The sequence below is a fragment of the Schistocerca americana genome, chromosome 9 (assembly GCF_021461395.2).
Source record: "Schistocerca americana isolate TAMUIC-IGC-003095 chromosome 9, iqSchAmer2.1, whole genome shotgun sequence".
Classification (NCBI taxonomy): domain Eukaryota; kingdom Metazoa; phylum Arthropoda; class Insecta; order Orthoptera; family Acrididae; genus Schistocerca; species Schistocerca americana.
Genome location: NC_060127.1, coordinates 29,251,033 through 29,278,251, shown reverse-complemented (window position 1 = coordinate 29,278,251; position 27,219 = coordinate 29,251,033). Strand labels below are relative to the sequence as shown.

At 42.7% G+C, this 27,219-nt stretch overlaps 1 protein-coding gene across 1 annotated transcript in view; it reads right to left on the bottom strand.

Moving 5' to 3' along the window:
• Positions 1 to 26,608, bottom strand: part of LOC124551099 — a 47,467-nt gene extending 20,859 nt beyond the window's left edge. The window contains exons 1-4 of the mRNA XM_047126028.1: positions 26,515 to 26,608; positions 6,229 to 6,295; positions 3,787 to 3,839; positions 240 to 275 (exon numbers count right to left, since the gene is read on the bottom strand). Of these exons, the coding sequence (XP_046981984.1) occupies positions 240 to 275; positions 3,787 to 3,839; positions 6,229 to 6,295; positions 26,515 to 26,568 (210 nt within the window). The 5' untranslated portion in view covers positions 26,569 to 26,608. The remainder of the gene's footprint in view (positions 1 to 239; positions 276 to 3,786; positions 3,840 to 6,228; positions 6,296 to 26,514) is intronic.
• Positions 26,609 to 27,219: the final 611 nt, after the last annotated feature.

Genomic DNA, 27,219 nt, shown 5'->3' with positions numbered 1-27,219 from the left:
AATGATAAATGAATGTTCAAATCAATTGCCGGTGTAACAGTTGTGAATGATAAATCAGATGATGTCAGAACAATGGTATCACAACTAATACTCCTATATGTAAAAAGTAGATTTATACTGTCAGGAACGTTAGAATGTACATCTCATTAAATTATTCAGCTTCGCATAGAGCCTCCGATGCATTAAAAGCATCAGATAGGAAAGACTCACACTAATGCATAAATTGTGTGAGCACTTACCGCTTTGAATTTCTTCAGCATGCAACCAAGGAAGCACTGAAACAAGAATGAAGTAAATGGTAGTTATTATGTCGCAGCAAGGTACCCGTATGTAAACACAGATACACACACACACACACACACACACACACACACACACACACACACACACACATAGTCAGAGAGAGTGTGCGTGTATGAGAGAGAGAGAGAGAGAGAGAGAGAGAGAGAGAGAGAGAGAGGGTGCGGGAGAGGGAAGAGAGAAATTGTGAAATTAGATTTTATAAAACATGCTGGTATATGCAAAAAAAACATTAATGTTTCCCGTTAGTTGTTAAAATTACTTTTATTCTATTCCATGAAGTTTTGGTATTCCAGTTGTATGAATTCCACTTCTTGACTCGATATTTCGGCTGAAAGTAATTCAGCCATGTTTAGGTGAGTATTCCGCAGTACAAAACATACACCTGAAGATGACTGAATGTTTTTGAGCCAAAATATCATGGCAAGAATTCGACGTCATACGGCTGCAATCCCAAAACTTCATGGAATAATGTTGATGCTCGAAAAAAATCGAGAGTTACTTTTACTCCCTTACTGTATGTTCTTCAACTCATTGAGAACCAAGTCCAATATTTATTTCTGCGTAGAACGCGTTTAGTTCACGAACAGTAGAGTATATTCTAATATTTACTGTAAAACTCATTTTTCTGAAACAGAAGTGCAGTGAATCGTTATCAGAATTGGTTAGAATAAATACAAGAGTTATAAATTCTGTAAGTGAATATTTCTACGGAAATAAAACTATATTCTTCCATGAGTTTTTAAACATTTAAAGGGTCTTAGAGAGAATGAAAGCAAGACATCAACGGGCATTCATCATATTAACCATTTCATTCTGTGCGATTTCGGGCTTTCTCGGCGTCTTTCAGCTACGAAATCTTCACGGGTTATCAGCCGAGTGGCGTCATCGTCTAGTCGCAACGTGTCAATGGATTGCGTATCCATCATCTTCAGACATTGCCTGAAGATGATGGATACGCAATCCATTGACACGTTACGACCATAAGACGATGCCACTTGACCTATAACCAGTGAAGATTTCATAGCACATTTCATTCTGTTTAGGGAGACCACGGTAAACAGAAAATCTGGATATTTGAACGCTGCTATTTCTGAACCTGTTTGCAGTTCGCTAACCACTGTACCAGATCTTTTGACATATTCTTGTTAATACTCCGAAGTGCTTATACCCTATCTGAGCAAAACTATCCAGAGACCTGTTAGGGACATTACCATGCATTGCGTCCACCCTTCCGCTTTATAACTGCTACATCCCCTTAGTGGACAACCAAAACCTGCGAAAGTGGTGATTTTAGACTCTGGGATCTAGATCAGAATATCCCAAACTGTGTTCTGCAGCACACTGTTGTTCCGGTTGAAGTGAATAAATGCTCTGCGATAAACTGTTAATAGCATTGCGTTGAACACTTGAATTAATTATTTATTTCTCTCTTCTTTTAAAAACGTTTAATACGATCCTGTGTTATCTGTTAGGATTTAAAATTTAATTTATCACAATAAAACAAGTTTCCCTATTTTCAATTTTTTTCAATTGTTTCAACCTTCAAAATACACAAGGTGTTCCACCAAAGTACCAGGATTCTCCAAGCGTTCCGGCAGAGAAAAAGTTTCAGAACCCCTGGTCTACAGCATTGTTGACGTCCTAACTCATAACAAAGATATTCCAAAGAGTTTACCTCGGGACTCTGGTTATGCCATCCTGTTTCAGGAGTATTATTGTCTACAAATCATTGGCTCACAGATGTTGCTTTATGAAGGGCTGTATTGTCATGCCGATAGAATCATTGTTTCCGAACACAAAACTGTAAAATGTATTTATCTGCTTCAGGATTTGCCATTTCATCAAGTACAATAAGGGACCATAAGCTAACCACGAAAAAAAAGTCCGCCGGATAACACTTCCTCCTCCTTACTTTACAATGGCCGGTGATGTTCCCCAGACATTCGTCAAGCCAGACCTTTCCACTGTATTGCCGCAGTGATTCATCATTCCGGATCACTCGTTTCCAGACACCCATTGTATAGTGACGCTGTTCCTTACACTATCTCAAGGGTCACTTAGTACTGACTACATAAATACGTGGCTTATAAGGAGCTGCTGGTAACTGTACCCCATTCATTTTAACTCCCTACACACAGTCATTCATCTATCTGCACTGCAGTAGCATTTTCATATTCACGAAAGCTTCCTTCCGTTGATTACTCGCGATTTTTGGAAACCATTCCACCCTCCGCCATGGTTACTATTCAGGACCAAAAAAACAGTATGAGTGTGTACTGAAAGACAATCTCTACAATCAGATTTAATATCCTCACTAACACTCCCCTCCCACATAATGGCAAATATGATCACATGGAGGAGAAGCTGGTTCAGAAAGAAATCTATTATGTCCTTAATACGGTAATCCTTGTTTGTAATACATACGTACCAGGTTTTGAACAATATGTTTCATTATACTATAATCGATCTCGACAGTTCAAGTTCAATGGAACTAACATAAATGTCGAATAACTGAGAGATGGATTTAACGAAGGTTTGAGTGATCAAGGTGGGACCAGGGAAAAGTGGAAATGTTAATATGAATTAAGACATTAGCACTGCAGTCTCCTATAGCGTACGTATTGTAATACAAAGGGAACAAAAAATTACTACTAGAAAAGATAATAAAGTTACTACGATATCAGTTCAGTTATTTTTCACTTATTTTAATGATTAAAAAAGGAAGAGACAAACAAATTTTTGAAAAGGAGTAACTTTAATTCTATTCATTTCTCCACAATAAATAAACTACGTTATCGACACTAGCATGTCCTCCACAGAACGTCTCAAAAACGAAGATGTCAGTTTTTAAAGTTAGTGAGCCACATCTCACTTCGCCGAACCTTTAAATTCCCAGATTAACAACCTTTTTTATGCAAATAGCCTCCGACAGATATCTTTCGTCCTCTACACTGATTAAGACATTTCAAAAGGAATTCGTCAAGAAGAGGTAGCTCACATCCTCATTTCCGCTGCCTCCCTTCTTCTGAAACGCTTCTGACAATATTCTTTTTTAATTCGGGACTGTCCATAGAATGAGTGAGCGAATCCAGAAATCTGTCGTTATATCCTCTGTTTTTTGCACTCCACGTATCATGGTGACAATAGCTCGCTTCTTTCCTAGAGAAGTCAAACACCTCTTCTTCTTTGAAGTCATTATTACACTTGATTCAGGTACTGTGGCAAGTTACGTACTGTTAAGAAAGCAAAAGAGTGTCAAGAATAGCTAAATAACGCAATAGTTATGTGAACAAAAGACGAAACAGTAGTAATTGCCAAGTGTTTGATAGCATTTGATTTATAGAGAGTTTATCAAGGTTCGATTAGCAAAAAGTTGGCTATGTTTCTTTCGCGTACTATTGATGTAGAAGAAACTACATGTTGTGTTATGTGGAGCAGTATACAGTTAGCTACTCTTTCGTTAAAGCTGCTGTTATTCCTCACCTTTTGTTCGGCGCTATTTGGATCGTTGTACGACCGCAAGCCTCCGATACTGCCTGTAACACAAACAGATTTCAGTCAGTCATCGCCTGTAGTGTCTTAAAATAGCAGACTGATCTGTCACAATGCATACCAATTTAAAAAATAATGCAGTGTCTTCAGTGTCTTAAAACATCGAAATATCATAGACCAGTTAACCAAACGACTATACAAGATTCTCTACTCTACTGATACTCTGTTCCACTTGGGTCTCCGTAACTCCACTGTCTATTACCATTGTATATCTCATTGTCAATTTGCGGTAACCTCTGAAAAGTTATTCCATTGTGTAACGTATCTAAAAGTTAAAAGTGAACGTAACCTTGAGGCGTATATTCCATTTAACTCTGAAATTCCCGGAGCAATGTGAAGCATGGTACAATTATTATGTGTTCTAACAGTGGTCTTCAGGCACACTAATGGTTCGATGCAGCTTACAGCGATTGTCTGTCCCGTGCAAGACCCTTCGTCGATGCGTAGCTCCTGCAATCTACATTCACTAGAATATGCTTACGATAGCCACACTTCCCTCGATTGACAAACTGATGGTACCTTTATGATTCTAAACATGCCCTATTAACCGATCCGCTTCTTATCATTCTTTTAATCAAATTGTGCCACAAATTCCTTTTTTCACCAATATGTTTTAATACCACTACAGTAGTTATCCAATCTCCCAAAGTGATCTTCAGCATTCACCTGTAGCACCGCATTTCAAGAGATGCTGTCTTTTTTCTGTTTTCTTAGTTACATGTTACCTCAAATTTTCGTCAGACCTGGCGCTTACGTTTTTGTACGTTTGCGATTCTCTGCAGTGGTAGTTGCCGTATAAACACGTCCTATTGTGGAGGGTGTTGGTTTCATATCTGTCTTGGCTAAGATATTGCGTTCACTATCCTTCTTATAGTGGATTATCCGCATCCCCATTTAATTATTCATTACTAGGCCTAATCAAACGGTTCAAACGGCTCTGAGCACTATGGGACTTAACATCTATGGTCATCAGTCCCCTAGAACTTAGAACTACTTAAACCTAACTAACCTAAGGACATCACACAACACCCAGTCATCACGAGGCAGAGAAAATCCCTGACCCCGCCGGGAATCGAACCCGGGAACCCGGGCGTGGGAAGCGAGAACGCTACCGCACGACCACGACCTGCGGACACTAGGCCTAATCCTACCAGATGTCCTGTTCTTAATGCCATTGCACTTCACTAGTTCCTACTATAGCTAACATTATCAGTTTCCACTTTTTAATTTTGTAACCGACCTACCCGTCCCATAACACGCTAGTTTTGTTTATCCTGATGACGAGATTCTCCTGAGTAGCCCACGGCCAGCCGACCGATCGGTTCTAGGCGCTTCAGTCCGGAACCGCGCGACTGCTACGGCCGCAGGTTCGAATCCTGCCTCGGGCATGGATGTGTGTGATGTCTTTAAGTTAGTTACTTTTAAGTAGTTCTAACTTCTAGGTGACTGATGACATCGGACGTTAAGTCCCATAGTGCTCAGAGCCATTTGCACCATTTATTTTAGTCCACGGCCGGAGATCCCAACTGGAGCCTATATTACATCCGTAATATTTTGCCCAAGAGCACTGCATCAACATTAAGCTAATCATTAGAGCTACATGCCTTGGGAAGAAAACAACGGCTGTACTTTACTCTAGCTTTTAGGCGTCATAGTACCAGCACAGTAAGGTCATGTTCGCTAATGTTACAGGGCCATATATTGATTTATTCAGTAATACTACTTATTCTTTCTAACTTTCAGCCAACTCGTCTTTGCTTAGTGCCGGCTTGCCAGCTGAATCTTGATGTTAATACAGCTGCTTCTCTTTTCTTTAAATGTTTTTTTTTTCTTTTTCCTATATGCAGCTTAAATATTATATTCTACTGTGACTGGAAAGTAAAAATATGGTAAGACGCAAAGTAGTGTCCTCGTGGTTGCGTTGGGCGGTAACAATAGAGACACGTGTAAAACTAAGAGAACACAACCGATATTAGCATCGAGTCTATAGCTTAAGCGTTTACTAGGGCGTTTGGTGCAGTCAAAGTTCAGGCAAATACATCAGAAAGGGCTGTGTGGCCCTTATGAATCTCTTTAATAAGAAGCTGAGTTTAGCAAAAATGTTCAAAACTAAAAGTGCCTAGAATCGTCTTTATCATGCTTTTAAACATTGAGGAAGTGAGTTATCGTCCACGGCTTCTTTTTTGTAAAGAGCAGACACGATTACCATACCGTAATTAAGAGCTTAAAACGTTTTTCTACAGCAATGAGGAACATACGGTGGCTTCGAGACATCGATTGTGAACACATTTCGCAGTGCTATGAAATGTGTTGTGGTACGTTCAGGAGACTAACACACGTTCTCCACTTGTCAGTGAGTATTTCCATGCTTACCTAGATGTTCTGAGTCCATACATCCTTTGACCTCCCTGGTGACTATCTCAATCAGAGAATCTTCGGCCTGAAAGCAAATACAAAGAAACCGTAAGTTACATTCCTGGAGAAGAAATATTTTGATGATTACTTTATCGCCAAGCAGTCTACTTTGAATACACCATGGTCCCAATTTTAAATATATCTGAAAGACTAAAGAACAAGACAAAACTTCAAATAAAATTCTTTATGGTTTTAAACTACGTCATATTGTAATAGGACGCATGTGTACCTAAAATGAAACACAATAATCTATTTAGGAGCTTTTATTCATAAAACTCAGAACACTTAGTCCCAGGTTACAGAGCTTCTTAAAAGCCTAAGCTCACCATTATCAGATTCAGGGATGGAAATCCCAAACAATTGCCTTACTTTTATTTCTCCGTTAACTAATATCTTCGTTTTTTGCACCGAAACACGTAATAAAGATAATACATGTATGTTGTCCACTCTATAACATGATGTAAACAGCTGTTTATGCAGTTTTGCGTATTAACAGCACTCTGAGTGTATGTTTACTCCCATATCACTTTTATTGTCGCCAATGAGTCACAGCTGGAAAACCAGCAATAATATTCATAAATAGAATTATGGACAGAGAAATGATTTGCACTATTGTTCGCTCGGCCTTAGTGTTGCACACAACGGAACTGGGAATTCTGCCGTAACACTCTTTCACCACTTAACTCTGTGACTTAAGTATTTAGTGTATAATGAAATTAACTTCTAAAACTAACTAAAATAAATTATTCTTCTTGGCACTCCTCGTGTGTGTTTGTGTGTGTATGTGTGTGTGAGTGTGTGTGTGTGTGTGTGTGTGTGTGTGTGTGCGTGTGTGAAGGCTTGGGGGGGGGAGGGGTGGGGGGGGGGGGGGCGAGACGCAATTGGTGGGTGGTTTGGTGAATTTGAGAGAGAGAGAGAGAGAGAGAGACAACATTGTTAAGTGAAGTCAATGCATGATACGCTATCAAAACCAGTGTCTGCAAGGAACCATAATATATTCGTAAGACAGAACAAAGAGCTAAATCGATGAAATACACAGCCAGAGCAAGATAGGACAGGTGACAACAAACCTGTCCAGAATGACTAATTACAGGGTGTAATGACTAGAAGGGCAAATACTTTTATATGTGATACCTTAATACGTACACCCATAAGTGTACTTGTTGTCTTTTCTTTGCGTAGAACAAGTCTTCCCACGAACACAGACTTTACAGCCTGACGTTTTCTGCATGATTCTAATTGCATCACCTAGTAACCCTTGTCTGTCAGTACAGATTAACTGTTTTCCGTCAACACGTCCACACTCCAACAGGTGACATGCTGTCCAAAGGAAAACAAATACTAATGGCATGCTCTTTCCATGTGTATGTGGAGGTGCTAATCAACTTAAAAAAATACTACATCTGTAATTATTAGTCCACAAATGAGGTAAATACTGATGTACTGTCGTTCAGCACCCCGTCCTCAGTCACCAATAGAAATATCTGCTGTTATATTCACTTCACCCTGTATATCAAGGTCCACAATCCGCTCAGTTGTGCTAAGCTGTAAAGGAAAACGTGAATTTAGTGAGGTGGACAAGTAAAGGTTAACTATTACAGCAGGCGAATAGTGAGGCGGATTATTTTTATGGAACCGTATACTTTCATCTCTGGCTTCGGAATAAACCTTCGAGAGACATAGCATCTATTGAACTTGATCGTATAGTAGGTAGGCAGAAGGAAGCGCCGCAGACCGTCAGCAAAGGTGCCCCAAACTCAACCAACTGTACCAGGTGTAAACAACCGCACCGTGTCCGGTACGGTTTGTGTGTTCATTATTATAATGTTAACATAGCATTGATTAATGATGTAAAGATATTCCTGCTAGGTAATACCGCACATAAAATTACATGTGAGCCAAAGAGCTTGCGAATGTGGTAACACCGGTTCCCGTCATATCACCGAAGTTAAGCGCTGTCGGTCTGGGCTAACACTTGGATGGGTGACCATCCTGTCTGCCGAGCGCTGTTGGCAAGCGGGGTGCAGTCAGCCCTTGTGAGACAAACTGATGAGCTACTTGACTGAGAAGAAGGGCTCCAGTCCTGTAAACAGACATACGGACTGGAGAGCGGTGTGCTAACCACATGCCCCTCCATATCCGCGTCCAGTGATGCCTGTGGGGTGAGGATGACACGGCGGCTGGTCGGTACCTTTGGGGGTTCATGGCCTCTTCAGGCGGAGGTTAGTTTAGTTTTAGAATTACATCTGCATTCGTCAAAGTTGAGCGTTATATGGCATTTCTTGTTATTGGTGGCCATCGGATTTGCCTTGAATACAGCTTGTTACAACGTTCCACATAGATAAAAGTCCTAAGGTGATAATTCTGGTGAGCGTGTAAGACGTGTTGTCTATCCATCTCGTTAAATGAGGCAGCATATCTGACAGATACTACAAACATTATTAAAACTCCGTGCCGGACCGAGACTCGAACTCGGGACCTTTGCCTTGCGCGGACAAGTGCACTACCATCTGAGCTACCCAAGCACGGCTCACGCCCCGTCCTCACAGCTTTACTTCTGCCAGTATCTCGTCTCCTACCTTCCAAACTTCACAGAAGCTCTCCTGCGAACCTTGTAGGACTAGCACTCCTGAAAGAAGGAATATTGCGGGGACATGGCTTAGCCACAGTCTGGGGGATGTTTCCTGAATGAGATTTTCACTCTGCAGCGGAGTGTGCTCTCTTATGAAAGCTTCTGTGAAGCTAACTACACAAAAATCACATCGGATGTACTTTTTCTACCGGACAACACTTTTTTCCCCAAACAAAAGACGTATGCGGTCAGTTGGATCGCTGGACATGCGACGAATTATTTGTTTTCGTACGAAATTAAATTCGTAATTGATTATTAGATGTATTTACAAGAACAACAGGAGCTCATACGGAGTATTAAAAAATACAGGACATACTTTCGAAATTTTTTAGGAAGTGTTTTTCACAACCCGCCCGACAGCTGGGGTGTTCCAGAAATGAGAAGACTCCAGCAGCTGAACGATTAGAGACAGTACCGCACAGTTCAAATATATTGGCATATTGCACACTGAAAAGACAACCGGCGCCCGTTATGACAGGATTATGTTAACATGTTAAAAAAACTATAAAAGACGATGGTAAACACCGAAACCGCCTCAGATAATGGTCCTTCAAATGGTCGACGCAGAAGTAATACATGCCGCCCACAATGGCAGATATGGTGAAAATCATATGGCTGGATGCCAGATTCATGATGCGACATCACGTGCTGTAGGGGTTTTGATGCAGATGATAACTTCGTTTTCACTCCCTCTCATGACTAGGATTTTTACGTCATTCATGTAAAAAAAGAAAAGGGCGGCCTTTATGATGATTTTATGGTTTCCAAATTGTTTTTCTGTCTCGATACATTTCTTGTCTGTGGGGCAGCACAATTATACGAATAAAGATTGTTTGTCACCCTGCCTTCCTGTTCCACGAAAAAAATTAATAAAAATGGTAGAGCACATTCCTACGCAAGGCAATGGTCCCGAGTTCGAGTCTCGGTCCGGCACACAGCTTCAATCTGCCAGGAAAGTTTCATAACATCACACACTCAGCAGCAGAGTTAAAATCTCATTCTGGACAACAGACATTTACGACTATTTATAGTCGTATCAGTGTAGTACCGACCAACAAAGCCAGTCTTCAAAAACGTATACCACACGTCAACAGACGGACGTCAGCGGTTTCTGTTTATCTCAGACATCGTCGACCTTCAACTGCATATTGATTTGGACGTGGTTCTTCTGTCAGTAGATAGCCTAGAAACATACAGTATTACTTAGCAGTTTTCGTAGATATCATTCGGAGAGATGTTTCCGAATTTTGAAACTCGTTACCATGAAGCTTTTGACGAAGAGAAATGTAGAAAGGGTAGGACAAGCAAGCAGTCTTACAGCTATAAACCAGAACAGAAAAATAGAAGAGCAGAAAATAAATAGAACCGCATATGAGTTACGTGTTTGTTTACACTTGGTGCAGGAGCACAGTAGTTTGTGGGACGTCTTCTGACGTCTCTGTTCTCTTAATACTACTGATCAAGTTTCACACATGCCTTGTCCATGAAGTCCACTTGGAAGACTATCTCTCTTAAAAATATCGGTCTCGTGGTTTAGCAGATACAACCTTCGGCCGGCTGCAGTCTGGAACCGCGAGACCGCTACGGTCGCAGGTTCGAATCCTGCCTCGGGCATGGATGTGTGTGATGTCCTTAGGTTAGTTAGGTTTAACTAGTTCTAAGTTCTAGGGGACTAATGAACTCAGCAGTTGAGTCCCATAGTGCTCACAGGCATTTGAACTATACAAGCTTCAAAAGTGACTTGAATATGTCGTTAAACTCACCAAACTGACCTCAGAAACTTAGTCAAGACCACACTTCCATATATCTACCCGTCACGGATACACAGTATCTGATCACAATTATTTGGATAGCACTTTGTAATGAGGAAATGATCGCTAGATGTCACGAGAGGCGGACCAGTACGTCAGTAGACAAGCTGTAACAGCAAAATGGCTCCTTCAGTAGAACCCACTGACTGCGAACGTGGATTGGTCTGGTCACTGGACGTAGCGTGGGTGATAGACCCTTCAGGGATCTTTAAACCCTTCTAAAGCTGCACAGGTCGAGTCTTGGCGTCGTGTTTGCGAGGCGAAAACGTGAAGGAACAAATATAGCTAATCCAAGATGATACAGAGCCGATGTACTGGCGGACAGGTCCAGTGGAACGTTGCGTAGGCTGATTGTCACAGGGTTGTCCAGAAAGTAACGCACCCAATTTTTTTTTTTTTTTTTCGACAGTTCTTTATTGCTCATAAACAGAATTACACACACGAAGGAATGGTGTTTTTTTTACACACCCTACTTTTCCACCTAATCTCCATCCCGTTATTTGGCCCTTCTCCAGCGCAAAACAAGAGCGTGTATGCCCTTCCGTACCAGTCCTTGTCCTGATGGTGGAGCCAGTGCTCCACTGTGTGGATCAGCTCCTCATCATCCTCAAAATGTCATCCACGAATGGCATCCTTTAAGCGTCCAAACAAGTCGAAGGCCGAGGGGACGAGGTAAGAGCTGTATGGCGAATGGGTAACATTGCCCAACCCTCTTTTGGGATGCGTTCAACATTCCTCAGACTTGCGTGGGGCCGAGCGTTATCGTGTTGCAGCGGAACATCTCCTGGGTTGCTGTGGCGCCGAAGTCGCCGGAGGCGCATCTTGACTTTTGTTTATGTGTTCACATACGGTATGATTCTGAGTTCATGGTACCACCTCTTGGCATCACATCAATGAGCATCGCACTGTTACAGTCCCAGAGCGCGCCTAAATGCAAGCCGCGAATTGAGCTGTCACTACATCACACTCCGCAAGCCACCTAAAGGCGTGTGGTGGAGAGTTCTTTCGGTACCGCTATCTCATTCCTCCGACCCTGTTCCAGTTGCGAGTAGTGCATAGGAGGATGATTTTTGGTAAGCCTCTGCATTGGCTCTCATTTCTCGAATTTTCTCCTCGTGGTCAATACGCGAGATGTATGTGGGGAGAAGTAATATGTTGTCTAACTCCTCCTGAAAAGTGCTGTCCCGAAATTTCAGTAACAAATTTTTCCATGATGCACAACGCCTCTCTTGTAACGTCTGCCAGTGGAGTTTGTTTAGCATCTCCGTAACGCTCTCTCGCCAACTAAACGATCCCGCCGGCCAAGTTGGCGGAGCGGTTCTAGGCGCTTCAGTCCGGAACCGCGCGACTGCTACGATCGTAGGTTCGAATCCTGCTTAGGGCATGGATGTGTGTGGTGTCCTTAGGTTAGTTTGGTTTAAGTAGTTCTAAGGTTTAGGGGACTGATGACCTCAGATGTTAAGTCCCATAGTGCTCAGAGCCATTTAAACGATCCCGTGACGAAACGCGCCGCTCTTCGTTGCATCTTGTCTATCTCCTCCATCAGACAGGGATCCCAGATAGATGAACAATACTCAAGAATCGGGCGAACAAGCGCATATCAGCCATTTCTTTCGAATATGAGTTACATTTCCTTAAGATTCTTCCGATGGATCTCAGTCTGGTATCTGCTTCTCCCACTGTCTGTTTTATATGATCACAGCACTTAAGGTCGCTCTGGATAGTTACGCCTAGATATTTTACGGTCACCAGCTGTTTGTCATCAATAGTATTGCTGTACAGTAATCGATTGCTTTTCCTATGTATGTGCAGTATGTTACATTTATTTACATTCAGAGTCAACTGCCTGGGCCGGCACCATTCATCAGTTCTCTGGAGGTCGTTCTCTAAATACTACCTTCTCGCGATGCTACTTTGGTATAGACTACTACATCATCTGCGAATAGCCTTAAGGAGCATCCGACGCTTTCTACTAGAGCATTTATGTGTATTGTAAACAGCAATGGTCCTAACACACTTCCCTGTGGTACTACGGATATTACCTTCACATCTGTCGGTAATGTCCCGTTAACAGTGACGTGTTGAGTTCTATCTACAAGAAAGTCTTGAACCCAATTGCAAGTCTGCTCCGACACTCTATAAGCTCGTATTTCTTTTATTAAGCGGCAATGCGGGACAACGTCAAACGCCTTACAGAAATCAAGGGACACAGCATCAACCTGAGCGCCGTCGTCCACTGCTCTATGGATCTCATGGAGAAACAGAACGACCTGATTTTCGCAGGATCTCTGTTTGAGAAATCTATGTTTTTTTTCTTTTTTTTTGTGGAGGACATGATTATTTTCCAATACCGTCATAATTCTTCAGCGTAACTGATGTTCCATAATTCTACAACAGAGTAACGTCAGCGGCAGATATTTATAATTGTGTGGATCTGTCATAGGGCCTTTCTTAAAAATGGGAATGACCAGCGCTTTTTTCCAGTCGTTAGGTACCTTTCGTTGCTCAAGCGATTCCTGCTAGTACGGGAGCAAGTTCTTTCGCATAATCTTTATACAATCTTACAGGTATGTCGGCTGGACCCGACGCCATTCCACTAGTAAGCAATAGTAGCTGCTTTTCAGTTCTGTGGTCGGTTATCTCAATATCTGCCATTTCGACGTTCGTACGACGATTGAAAGGAGCGGCAGTGTTGCAATCTTCCGCGGTGAAAGAACTTCGGAAGACCGAATTCAGTATTTCTGCCTTTTCTCTGTTATCTTTCGTTTCGGCCCCGGCGTGGTCGCTGAGAGAATCAATAGATGATTTTGAGGCACTTACTGATTTTACATACGATAAAATTTAAGGTTTTACTCGGGTCAGATGAGAACCCCTTACTTTCAAAATCATTGGACGCTTCTCTCGTTGCTCTCCTTACGCTCATTTTCGCTTCGTTTTTTTTTTTTTTTTTTGTCATCTAGGCTTTTACTTCTCTTGAATCTGAGATTAAGTGCTCTTTATTTACGTAGCGCTTTTCTGACACAGCTATTAAACCTTGGTGGATCTTTCCCATCCCTTAAAACCTTATTCGGAACACACTCGTCTAGGGCATACTCAATAATGTCTTTGAATTTCTTTCATTTGTTCTCCACATCTTCGTTCTCATCACTGAGTATGTGATGCTGACTGCTGAGATATACTGAAAATTTTATCCTTTCAGCCTTGCTGAGAAAATACATTTTCCTACCTTTCTTAACATTCCTTGTAGAAGCCGTCGTCATAGATGCCGTCACAGCCTTACGATCACTGATACCTTCCTCTACGTTAACTGATTCCATAAGTTCAGGTCTGTTGCCAGAAGGTCTAAGACGTTACCTTCACGAGTGGTTTCTCTATCTGCTCAAGTTAATTTTCGGAAAAGACACCCGGAACAATGCCACATGAATCCCTGTCTCTGCGACTAGTTTTGATGGTATAACACTCACAATCTGTAGCTGGCAAGTTGAATACAACGGTATGATCGGGAAAACTACTAATGATATTCTGCAAGTTCTGTCTGAAGCGCTCTACAACTGCAGGTCCCGACCGAGGAGGTCTATAAAAGCATCCGATCATCATTTTGACCGTTCTTTGATAGTTTCACCCACACTGATTCACATTCGGAATCCGTGATAACCTCGCTATCTTTGATCGAATCTTTTGCTGCAATAGACACGCCGCCACCATTGGCGACTAACCTATCCTTACTATAAACATTCCAATTGAACTTAGTTCGTTGTCATTGATGTCTCGTTTCATCGAGCTATATGTTCCCAATACTACGTCTGCATTATAACTTTCAGTAAGAGGTACTAATTCTGGGAGCTTTCCTTGGATGCTCCTGCAGTTTACTAGAATCATATTAATCTTTTCTGTCTCTGATTCTCTGAGGTCGCTGTGGGTGAAGTAACAGGCAAATCGTCTTTGATCCCAAGGGAGGGGTTCCCTAACATAAAAAAGCCCCATGTGCACACCACAGGTACTCCGCTGCCCCAGTAGCCGCTTCCTGCGTGTAGTTCACGCCTAACCTATTGAGGAGAACCCTATAATTCTGCGCCCGATAGCGGAGGTCGAGAAATTCGCATTCGATACTGTCGCAGATTCGTCTGAGCCTCTGCCTCAGACATTCCACTCTGCTCCAGAGGAACGCTATCAACCCTGGGTACGATGCTACAAATAGACAGCTTAGACTGCACACCGCGTGCGTTGCTAGTTGCCTTCACCAAATCAGCAAGCCGACGAAAGGCGCCGAGGATGGCCTCAGAACCCAAGCGGTAGGCGCCATTCGTGCCGACGTGTACCACTACATGCGGCCGGTTCCACCCAGTGCAGTCGACGGCTCCCGGCAGGGCCTCCTCCATATCACGGATGAGATCTCCCGGCAAACATACCGAATGCTCACTAGTATTCTTTCCCGCCTTGCCTGCTATCTCCCTGAGGGGCTCCATCACACGCCTAACATTGGAGCTCCCAGTGACTAGCATACCCACCCCCTTTATTTGTCCGGTCTGGGCAGAAAATCGACCGCTGACCCAACAGGGGAGACATCCCGTGCTGGCTCAGAGTTATCGTCAACACTGGGTAGCACCTCGTACCTGTTGCTTAGACGTAGGGAGCCAGCCGCACGGCCTGCTCCCTCTTTCGCCTTCCGCCCAGTGGCACGCGAACTCACCACTGTCTGCAACCAGGTCTAGAGTGAGGACGGACCGGTCAGATGTTGCGTATCGGAAGCCGCAGCGACGTCGGGGCCACTAGGGGATTCCAGTGCCACCAAAGTGTCGCGGGTCTCGTCACTGGCGACCCGGCGTCACTGCAACTTCCAGCTGTTTACGGACAGCAGCCAACTATGCTTGTATCGGGTCACAACGAGCACAGTCCGTAGCCATATCGTACCGTGTATAGAACAGATATAAGGCCTCATTTGACGCTACTGAGTTTGAAATGTATATCGGTAGTGGTGTAAATGAGGAAACTCAGTTTGTTTTTGCTATATAAAAGAAATGTTTACTTCTCTTTCAGCTTCAAAAATTAGCCAAAGCTAATTCATAATGTTTTAGCAAAGAGTGTAATATTGTTGTTGTTGTGGTCTTCAGTCCTGAGACTGGTTTGATGCAGCTCTCCATGCTACTCTATCCTGTGCAAGCTTCTTCATCTCCCAGTACTTACTGCAGCCTACATCCTTCTGAATCTGCTTAGTGTATTCACCTCTTGGTCTCCCTCTATGATTTTTACCCTCCACGCTGCCCTCCAATACTAAATTGGTGATCCCTCGATGTCTCAGAACATGTCCTACCAACCGAACTCTTCTTCTAGTCAAGTTGTGCCACAAGCTCCTCTTCTCCCCAATTCTGTTCAATACCTCCTCATTGGTTATGTGATCTACCCATCTAATCTTCAGCATTCTTCTGTAGCACCACATTTGAAAAGCTTCTATTCTATTCTTGTCTAAACTATTTATCGTCCATGTTTCACTTCCATACATGGCTACACTCCATACAGATACTTTCAGAAACAACTTCCTGACATTTAAATCTATACTCGATGTTAACAAATTTCCCTTCTTCAGAAACGCTTTCCTTACCATTGCCAGTCTACATTTTATATCCTCTCTAATTCGACCATCATCAGTTATTTTGCTCCCCAAATAGAGAAACTCCTTTGCTACTTTAAGTGACTCATTTCCTAATCTAATTCCTTCAGCATCAACCGACTTAATTCGACTACATTCCATCATCCTCGTTTTGCTTTTGTTCATGTTCATCTTATATCCTCCTTTTAAGACACTGTCCATTCCGTTCAACTGCTCTTCCAAATGCTTTGCTGTCTCTGAGAGAATAACTATGTCATCGGCGTACCTCAAAGTTTTTATTTCTTGTCCATGGATTTTAATACCTACTCCGAACTTTTCTTTTGTTTCCTTTATTGCTTGCTCAATATACAGATTGAACAACATCGGGGATAGGCTACAACCCTGTCTCACTCCCTTCCCAAACACTGCTTCCTTTTCATACCCCTCGACTCTTATAACTGCCATCTGGTTTCTGTACAAATTGTAAATAGCTTTTCGCACCCTGTATTTTACCCCTGCCACCTTCAGAATTTGTCAAAAGCTTTCTCTAAGTCTACTTATGAAATACAAAAACTAAATATCTTAAAAATTAAAAAACATTTTCTGCTCGCACAACAACTCATTAATTTTTCAAGAAATGCGGGTAATTTGGAAACACCTTAAAATTGTGGGAAACTGACTGCTTCAAACAAAAACTATTAAAAATGTGAGAAACTATTTTATTTTATATTAAATTTAAATTAGACAAAATTCTTTTTAAATGCAACTGTAATAGAAAAATGCTTCATAAGCGAAGTTCAATTGCAAAAATCGCATGTGTGAATATCTCATTCAATTCCGGCACACAAAGAATGACTCCACTCCTCACACACTACACACATAATCCACAATTATCCTCGAACGTCTTTGGAAAATGCACCTCCACAAAAAATACAAATGGCATCTTCTTCAGTCGGTTTTTCTTATCCAACTGGGAGATCCGAATCTGACTCGCCTGAAGAGACAGTTGGTGCCTTGGGCTCCTCATCTGAATCCTCAGATAACTTTAGCTGTTTTTTGCATGGTTTTCTAGGAGGAGCTTCACGTGTTTTTTTTTTTTTTTTTTTTTTTTTTTTTTGCCTTTGGCGGGTGCCTTAGGGAGCTTCTGTTTACCCTTCAGTAAGGAGTCTTCAAGGCGTGTTTTATAAGACGAATATGTCAAAACAACTGATGAACCTGGCTTAAGACGTCTGTTGGAAACCTTCCTCTTTAGAGGAGGGATTGGCATGATATCTTGTGGAGACACACACGTGGTATTCTGCTCTGGACGACAGAGAGCCCAGTCTCGTCCACATTGTACACATGATCAGCACTATAGGAATGTTTACTGTACTCACCTTCCAAAATGTCAAAAAACTTGTATACAGCTTCTTTGTTGAACCCGTTTGCTCTCGAGAATGAAGTCCCCATAGGTTTGTGGATTGTGAGTTTATTTCTGTGTCGTCTAAGAAAAAGGTCAAACCAAGTTCAACCTGCAGCATTTGAAGTAAAAGGATGATTAATATTATTTCTTTCCGCTAGCTGATATGCCATTCTCTTGACATCTAATCTGGTAAGGTCATAGAAGCGATTATCCATTTCAATGAGATACTGTACCAACTGTTTCTCAATAGCATCAGGCAGTACAGGCTCACGCCCAAGACTCAAAGAAACACATTCTTCAGGTGACATAGCACTATGCAGAAACATTTGAAGTGTCGTCTGAGGTACGCTGAAAAGCTTTTACTGCTCTTCTTAACCCCATCTGCTTTTCTCTTAATGTTACTATAGCCTTAATCATGCTTTCAGCATCCCACTTCTTGACAATAGTTCTTGATTTCCAATCAGTTTGCTTTCGTCGCATCTAGAAACGGACGCAAAACGTATTAGAAGTAATGTATTTGACGTTGGTATTGTGGAAACGTTTCCACAATGCCATCGTATGTAAGCTTCCACATTACCTACACAATGGCTATTTTAAATTTCGGTAATTACATTAAGCAGCTATCCATTTAAGGTTGACAAAGGACAGCTAAAACCTTCTATGCACCTCCCTTTATAAGCTATCAGACGTAAAGAAAAATAACTACAAAGTACGTAGGTAAATATTTACCTCAAAAAAGGTTCAGAAAATGCGCGATCTAAATTCCATCACTGTCACGGCGTCTGTTGCTCAACTGACTGCTAACCTTCTATCGTGACAAATAGGAACTACTGCAACAATTTCTTGCTACCCCGCTAGAGTTCAACACTCTGCAGGCCAGATACTAGACGTTTCCACATTACCCACATGCTTCCACATTTACACCCCTACATCTACAAAATATACCAAACGAGAATAAAGTAACACTAAAAGTTTCTGTGCAGATTTCACACTGTAATCCGAGACCGCAACAGAAAGAAATTTCTCTACTGAAGTTGATGTAAATACAGATAATTGTTATTAGAAATCTTGTTTACCGAAAAGTTACTGCACGAGATAAATATTCAAACTAGAATGCACTGATCTAAACTGTATGCTGTCTACTAGCGTAAAATTAAAACTTAATGGAGTGACTGAGTTTTGGCGACGGGAAAATTTACGCTAGGAAGCCGCCTCACTCAAGCATATTCACAAGACTTACGCAAAAACAAATACTACGATTAATGAAATGGTAATTAAATCGAAACCCTAGCTGCAAACAGACGTTGATATACATCACTGGGCTCGTGTTGAAAATGTTTACCCGACCGGGACACGAACCCGGGATTTCCAGCTTATATGGCAGACGCTCTATCCATCTGAGCCAGCGAGTCCGCAGAACATACTGCGCCTGCAGGGACTTGTCCCTTGCACGCTCACCATGATATGTAAGCAGGAGATCCTGGGTTCGTGTCCCGGTCGGTTTACACATTTTCAACATGTCCGCAATGATGCGTATCAACGCCTGTTGCGGTGGTCTAGCGGTTCTAGGCGCGCAGTCCGGAACCGCGCGACTGCTACGGTCGCAGGTTCGAATCCTGCCTCGGGCATGGATGTGTGTGATGTCCTTAGGTTAGTTAGGTTTAAGTAGTTCTAAGTTCTAGGGGACTGATGACCACAGATGTTAAGTTCCATAGTGCTCAGAGCCAGCCAACGCCTGTTTGCAGCTAGGGTGTCGATTTAATTATCATTTCATTCCAGAGAAGCTGCACGGTCATGAATGGTATCTGTTGTTTTGGGAACAGATACTGCCTTCATATATGCTAGGACTCAGGACGATGTGCTGAACAACATTAAATAAGCGATTACTTCATTTGTAGACTAATACAAAAAGCCTTGGGATACCTCTTAATTTCTGGTGCAGTGTACCTCTTAATTGACCGGTGCAGTGCAGCTACTCGGCCTGTCATGGACACAACAAGCCGTTGGAAATCCCTTGTAAAAAAGCTGAGCCACGCTACTTCTACATGATTGCGAAGGTGTTGCCGGTGCAGTATTTTGTGCACCAACTGACCTCTCGACTACGTCTCCTAAATCTTTGATGGGATTCATGTCGAGCTATCTGGATGGCCACATCTTTCGCTCGAACTGGCAAACCAATCGCTAGCAACTGTGGCCCGGTGAAATGGAAATTCCACCACTGTTTGGGAGCATGACGTCCATAAATGGCTGCAAATGGTTTCCAAGCAGAGCAATGTCTGCAGGACCCAGTCCGTTCCATGTAAATACAGCCCATACCATTATGGAGTCACCACCAGCTTGGGCAGTGCCTTGTTGACAACTTGGGTCCATGGCTTCGTGGGGTCTGCATCACACTCGAACCCTACCATCAGCTCATACCAACTGAAATCACGCCTCCTCTAACCAAGCCATGGATTTCCAATCGTCCAGGGTCCAGCTGACATGCACACGAGTCCAGGAGAGGCTACCAAAGCCACTGGCGTCTGTCGTCTGCTGCCATAGCCCCAACGTCAGAGTTAGCCGCCATGTCCTAACGGATACGTTAGTCGTGCTTGACATTCTGTGTCTCGGAATACTGAATTCTCTAAGGATTTCCGAAACTGAATGTCCCCTGCGACTAGCTCCAACTAGTGTTCAAAGTCTGTCAATTCCCATCGTGCGATGAAATCACGTCAGGAATCTTTTCAGTGAGTCACCTGATTACAAATCACAAAAAATGGCTCTAAGTCTAAGCACTATGGGACTTAACATCTGAGGTCATCAGTCCCCTAGACTTACGAGGGCAGTTCAATAAGTAATGCAACACACTTTTTTTCTCGGCCAATTTTGGTTGAAAAAACCGGAAATTTCTTGTGGAATATTTTCAAACATTCCCGCTTCGTCTCGTATAGTTTCATTGACTTCCGACAGGTGGCAGCGCTGTACGGAGCTGTTAAAATGGCGTCTGTAACGGATGTGCGTTGCAAACGACGGACAGTGATCGAGTTTCTGTTGGCGGAAAACCAGGGCATCTCAGATATTCGTAGGCGATTGCAGAATGTCTACGGTGATCTGGCAGTGGATAAAAGCACGGTGAGTCGTTGGGCAAAGCGTGTGTCATCATCGCCGCAAGGTCAAGCAAGACTGTCTGATCTCCCGCATGTGGGCCGGCCGTGCACAGCTGTGACTCCTGCAATGGCGGAGCGTGCGAACACACTCGTTCGAGATGATCGACGGATCACCATCAAACAACTCAGTGCTCAACTTGACATCTCTGTTGGTAGTGCTGTCACAATTGTTCACCAGTTGGGATATTCAAAGGTTTGTTCCCGCTGGGTCCCTCGTTGTCTAACCGAACACCATAAAGAGCAAAGGAGAACCATCTGTGCGGAATTGCTTGCTCGTCATGTGGCTGAGGGTGACAATTTCTTGTCAAAGATTGTTACAGGCGATGAAACATGGGTTCATCACTTCGAACCTGAAACAAAACGGCAATCAATGGAGTGGCGCCACACCCACTCCCCTACCAAGAAAAAGTTTAAAGCCATACCCTCAGCCAGTAAAGTCATGGTTACAGTCTTCTGGGACGCTGAAGGGGTTATTCTGTTCGATGTCCTTCCCCATGGTCAAACGATCAACTCTGAAGTGTATTGTGCTACTCTTCAGAAATTGAAGAAACGACTTCATCGTGTTCGTAGGCACAAAAGTCTGAACGAACTTCTCCTTCTTCATGACAACGCAAGACCTCACACAAGTCTTCGCACCCGAGAGGAGCTCACAAAACTTCAGTGGACTGTTCTTCCTCATGCACCCTACAGCCCCGATCTCGCACCGTCGGATTTCCATATGTTTGGCCCAATGAAAGACGCAATCCGTGGGAAGCACTACGCGGATGATGAAGAAGTTATTGATGCAGTACGACGTTGGCTCCGACATCGACCAGTGGAATGGTACCGTGCAGGCATGCAGGCCCTCATTTCAAGGTGGCGTAAGGCCGTAGCATTGAATGGAGATTACGTTGAAAAATATTGTTGTGTAGCTAAAAGATTGGGGAATAACCTGGTGTATTTCAATGCTGAATAAAACAACCCCTGTTTCAGAAAAAAAAATGTGTTGCATTACTTATTGAACTGCCCTCGTAGAACTACTTAAACATAACTAACCTGACATCACACACATCCATAGCCGAGGCAGTATTCGAACCTGCGACCGTAGCAGCAGCGCGGTTCCGGACTGAAACGCCTACAAATCACAGCTCCGCCGATCCGCTGCCCTTTTATATCTCGTGTACGCGAAACTACCTCGGTCTGTATCTGTGCATATCGCTATCCCATGACCTTTATGTCACCTCAGTGTACCTATGGCTATTACACTGAAGAGCCAAAGAAACAGATACACCTGCCTAATATCGTGCAGGGCACCCGCGAACACCCAGAAGTCCTGCAACACGATGTGGCATGGACTCCAGTAACGTCTGAAGTAGTGCTGGAGGAAACTGATACCAGGGCTGTCCATAAATCCTATTTTAGGATTTAGGGAGCGGAGTTCTATTTCGAACAGGACGCTGAAAGACATCACAGATATACTCAATAATGTTCATGTCTGGGGAGTTTGGCGGCCAGCCGAAGTGTTTAAATTGAGAAGAGTGTTCCCGGCGCTACTCTGCAGTAATTCTGTACGTATGGAGTGTCGCATTGTCCTGCTAGAATTGCCCAAGTCTGTCGGACTGCACAATGGACATGAATGAATGGATACTTACTGGCAGAGGCATATTCAGACGTATCAGGGGTCCCATATCACTCCAACTGCACACGCCCCACACCATTACAGAGCCTCCGCCAGCTTGAACAGTCCCCTGCTGACATGCAGGGTGCACGGATTCATAAGATAGTGTCCATACCCGTAAACGTCCATCCACTCGATATACTTTGAAACGAGAGTTGTTCGACGAGACAACATGTTTCCAGACATCAACCATCCAATTTCGATGTTGACAGGCCCAGGAGAGGCGTAAAGCTTCGTGTCGCGCAGTTATCCAGGCCACATGAGTGGGCCTTCGTCTTCGAAAGCCCATATCGATGATGTTTCGTTGGATGGTTTGCACGCTGACTTTTTCGATGGCCCAGCATTAAAATCTTCATCATTTTGCAGAATAGTTGCACCTCTGTCACATTGAACGATATTCTTCAGTCGTCGTTGGTCCCGCTCTTGCAGGATTTTTTCCGGCCGCAACGATGTCCGAGATTTGATGCTTTACCGTATTCCTGATATTCACAGTACACTCGTGAAAAGGTCGTACTGGAAAATCTCCATCGCTACCCCGGAGGTGCTGCGTCCCATCGCTCGACCACCGCTTATAACACCACGTTCAAACTCACATCTTGATAACCTGGCATTGTAGCAGCAGTAAGGACTGCGCCAGACACTTGTGGGCTTGTATAGGCGTTGCCGACCGCAGCACCGTATTCTGACTGTTTACCTCTCTCTGTATTTGAATACGCATGCCTGTACCAGTTTCTTTGGCATTTCAGTACAAATTCGATGTTCAAAGTTCACTCGGTATGAAATAACACGATGTCCAAAGCTTACTACGGGCCCTAATGTAAAAGAAATAGCAGTACTCGGGGCGAAAATACCAAGTCCACAGCTGAAATAGAAAGTGATTACACAATAACTTTGAAGTTGTCCCAACGCTAAAATATTTTCATGTTAAACTGGCTGAATTTCTGTTAAGTTTCTTAAAAAAAGTTACAATTTCTGCATCCAACATTTGGAATATTTCACACTGGTTTACTCGTGTTTAAGTAGGCGCAGGTGATGCTTGACCAACTGCTCCAATAAACCTCTCGGCCTGACTTCCTCGGCCAAAAAAACTGCCAGGAAAAGATGACCGTCGCCATTTCTGATTTCTGTTTCAACTGCTAAATACATGTACTCATGTTTCTGTAGTAAACTAGACTTACTTATTTATACCTTAAATGTATGTGTGACAAATCAGAATAGTCCAAAATTTCGCCAGCTCTTCAGCGCTGTATTCAGATTTAAAATCGTATAAAAAGTTTTCACGCTAATAGTGATTTAGTCCTTGCATGGCTGCTTCGTCATTTTCATCTACCAAAAATTTATAATGAAGAAAAAGGACATTATGCTTACATCTATGGTATATGCATTCCTACTCGAATTGCTGCCGCTGCTTTTACCACTTACACAATATTTTTCGGCGGGAGTCTTGTTTTAACAGTGCGGAAATAATATTCCGGCTGATAGTTAAGAATTTGTATGTTTCACAAAAACTCACATGACTGTGACTTGATGACACATACCGCCCTCTGTCCACTGACACTTTGTTTATTAAACTCGTGTTATCCGTTCTCGAGATATGAACTTCTGTTTACACATTTTATATTCAGCATCTTCAAACTGCAATATCTTGCAAACTACTGCACCGATTAAGGGTGTGTGAGCATTAATAAAACCGTAGTTTTCTCTTAAATATGACACTGCTGGTTTTGTATCACTTCTCTCGTGTTTTTATGGACTATTTTAGTCTATATTTCCCCTGTATCGCTCGGCTATGGATGTTTCCCGAGACCATCACGTGTTACGAGCGACTAGGAGCTGAGACATGAGTATTGCCAATATTCCTGTGTCAGCCAATGATCACGCATCAGACGTGCCGCCCGTAGAGTATAAATATCTACTGAGTGAGCTTGTGGATGCGCGGAGCGAGAATCCCGTCCGCAGCATCTGCTGCAGTTCAGGTCACGTGGTTCTGGGACGGTGAATTTTAACCCGTAGGCCCTTAGGGGGTTTTGAGTGACATCACTTCGCTGCCACAGACAAATTATCTTCAGAAGTACAATGAAACTTTGTACACGCGATTTACAAACATCTTAGCCGTCCGTTACCATGAACTGAGGTTGGCTTAATAGTATTGTGCTTTTCCGCCACAGTATCATAGCTCCGGTTCAACTTAATTAACGTTTATTTCCGTAACGGGGTGAAAAGAATCAGCCAACAACATTTCGTACACATTCATTCCACTTATTCATATTGTCGAATTTCTAATTAACTGGGTTAAAAGGAGTCTGTAGACGGGGCTGAACTGTCTCCAACAAACAAAGCACTTGGAACTCTGAAATTCGGCAAGCGACTTGCACCAGATCAATGCTCGAATCTGGAGTAATAAAAGTGACAGCCAATACTTCCTTTAGGTTTTCTATTGCACAGATTCATACTGCCGAATCTGTTATAAAAATTAAGTTACATTGTCAGTGAATAGGAAACTATCTCATGCAGAAACACTTAGATACAAAAACTGGAGGAAATTAATCAGACTGACATGCTGAAATTTTATCTGCATATGAACGTAGCACCCTGAATTGAATGATGGAAACGTACAAAGGATGAAGGTATTAGAGAGAATAGGCTTTGAGATAGGATATTTCACTCAAGACATTTTCAGAAAAATATCTTTACAGCACCCATCTGCAGCTCAAATGTCAGTTGAAGACCTGGTAAAGGAAAATAAGCAGAAAACGAGAAACCAGAAGAGAATCCTTGAAGGGGAAGAGGTCCCCGAATCTGGGGCTTTCTGAAGAGGTGAAAAGAGCAAACGTTGGGTAGTAATTTAAACTGCATTTACTGAAAATTATGTTTTTTAAAGTTTATGCACCTTTTTCTCAGAATCTATAAGACTACGTATATGATATTTTCTACACTTATTTCTATAAACGCGATAAATGTTGCCTCAAGAGTGAGTTTTGAAACTGTGAGTGGAAGCAAAGATATATGGCAAAGTGATTGCAGTATTACTTGAATTTTATGTTATGCTTGTAGAATTATAAAATCATTAAAATTCTCCTATTCGATATACTTGAAAAAAATTCATGAGAGAAAATTTTATAGAAATCTATCGCACAGCTTCGGAGTAAAAGGCATATACGTTATTTTTTGGAAAATAAAATTTGTAGATTTCATAAACAACGTGAAATATGTATTACAAAAGTGATATTTGTGTAATACAAGGAAAAACATGTTAACTTCGTGTTAAGCGTGGCACAAAATTTCATTGATGTATCTCCAAATTGTGGATATGGTGCATCTTTTAAGTAGTATATGTTTTTCGTGAAAGTCCTCCCTTAAGAATTCGCTGATTGGGACATACTTTTAAGGCGATGTCAGCGGAATCCACGGGAAAAGAGTCTTTACCAACAGGAAAACATTCTCAAACACACGGCTGGCGTAAGGGCACAGAATGTGGTATAGAGTACGCAGAAAGACAGTACATGTAAAAGAAATTTTTACTGACACAATCATAAAATTCTAACTCTTAACAATGTATGAGTTCTCAAAAAAAGAAAAAAAAAACAAAAAAAACTGTGGAGCGTTATTTTTCGAATGAGCCTCGTGTATTCCTGGGGTAGGTAAAACTAGTACACACTGTTTTCAGTGTATTAGTCCGTTTCGAAGGATTGAGTGTTCAAATGTCGAGAATGCATCTACCAAGAGGAGTCAGGCAATAATACTTTGTCCTACACACGCTTCACGAAGTTACCACAACCTGCATGGAAAATTTATCTCATACTCAAGCTCACCGTCATTATTAATGTATTCACTGGCAGTCGTTCTTCCCGTACAAAAAGAGCTGATACTACAATGAGAAGAGTAAACCATAGTACATGCAGACTTGGATTCTATATACGGCGAATGAAATGCAATTTGAAGAGCTCCTCACTTAAACGGATGTGAAGCGTTTCGACCCACATCCCCATCTTCAGTGCGGAGAACTTACTTTGGCGACGGTGGCCAGCAGAAGTATTGCAGCGGCTGTCGCGGCACGCATCATGGTGATATCCTATGTTTTCCGTCGCAGCTTGTACTGCGCGCAGCTCCTGCCGCCTGTATTTATGTCTGTTTCGTGTCCCTTCCTTCCGCCCAGACCGCCCTGGCTCATTGCGGCGCACACGTAACAGAGACTCTGTTCGCTGTATTTATTCCGCTCCACGGCTTCCCCAACCTTCTTTTTTTTTTCTCTACTTCCCCACCCACCACTTGTTCCCGACCTTGCTAAAACCTGTCGTTACGCCGACCGTGCGGACACGCACCATGATCCAGAATAATTACATGGCGATTGGACAGCGACGATATTTGATGTCACTCGACCTTCCGCGCTATTGTGCGTCATTTATCGTAATTGCGGGCTGACAGAGATGAGCGCAAGGCCTCACAACGACCCATCACAGTCACCGGTGGGCTGTGACTTAGTCATGGAGCTTTTCGCATTCCATACTGTCGAACGGCTTCAGTTAGGAGGCAGCTCATCTATTAATCTTCCATTCTTTTTTCCAATCCCGCCAAGATTTTCTCTTCTTTGCCATCCTCTTCTTCTATACTGTTACCCAAAGTTCTAAATTAGTCATAGAGATAAAAATTGCTGACGCCTTCCTAAGAGATAGTCCCCCCCCCCCTTCAAAACCATGAAAGAGTAGACAAGATG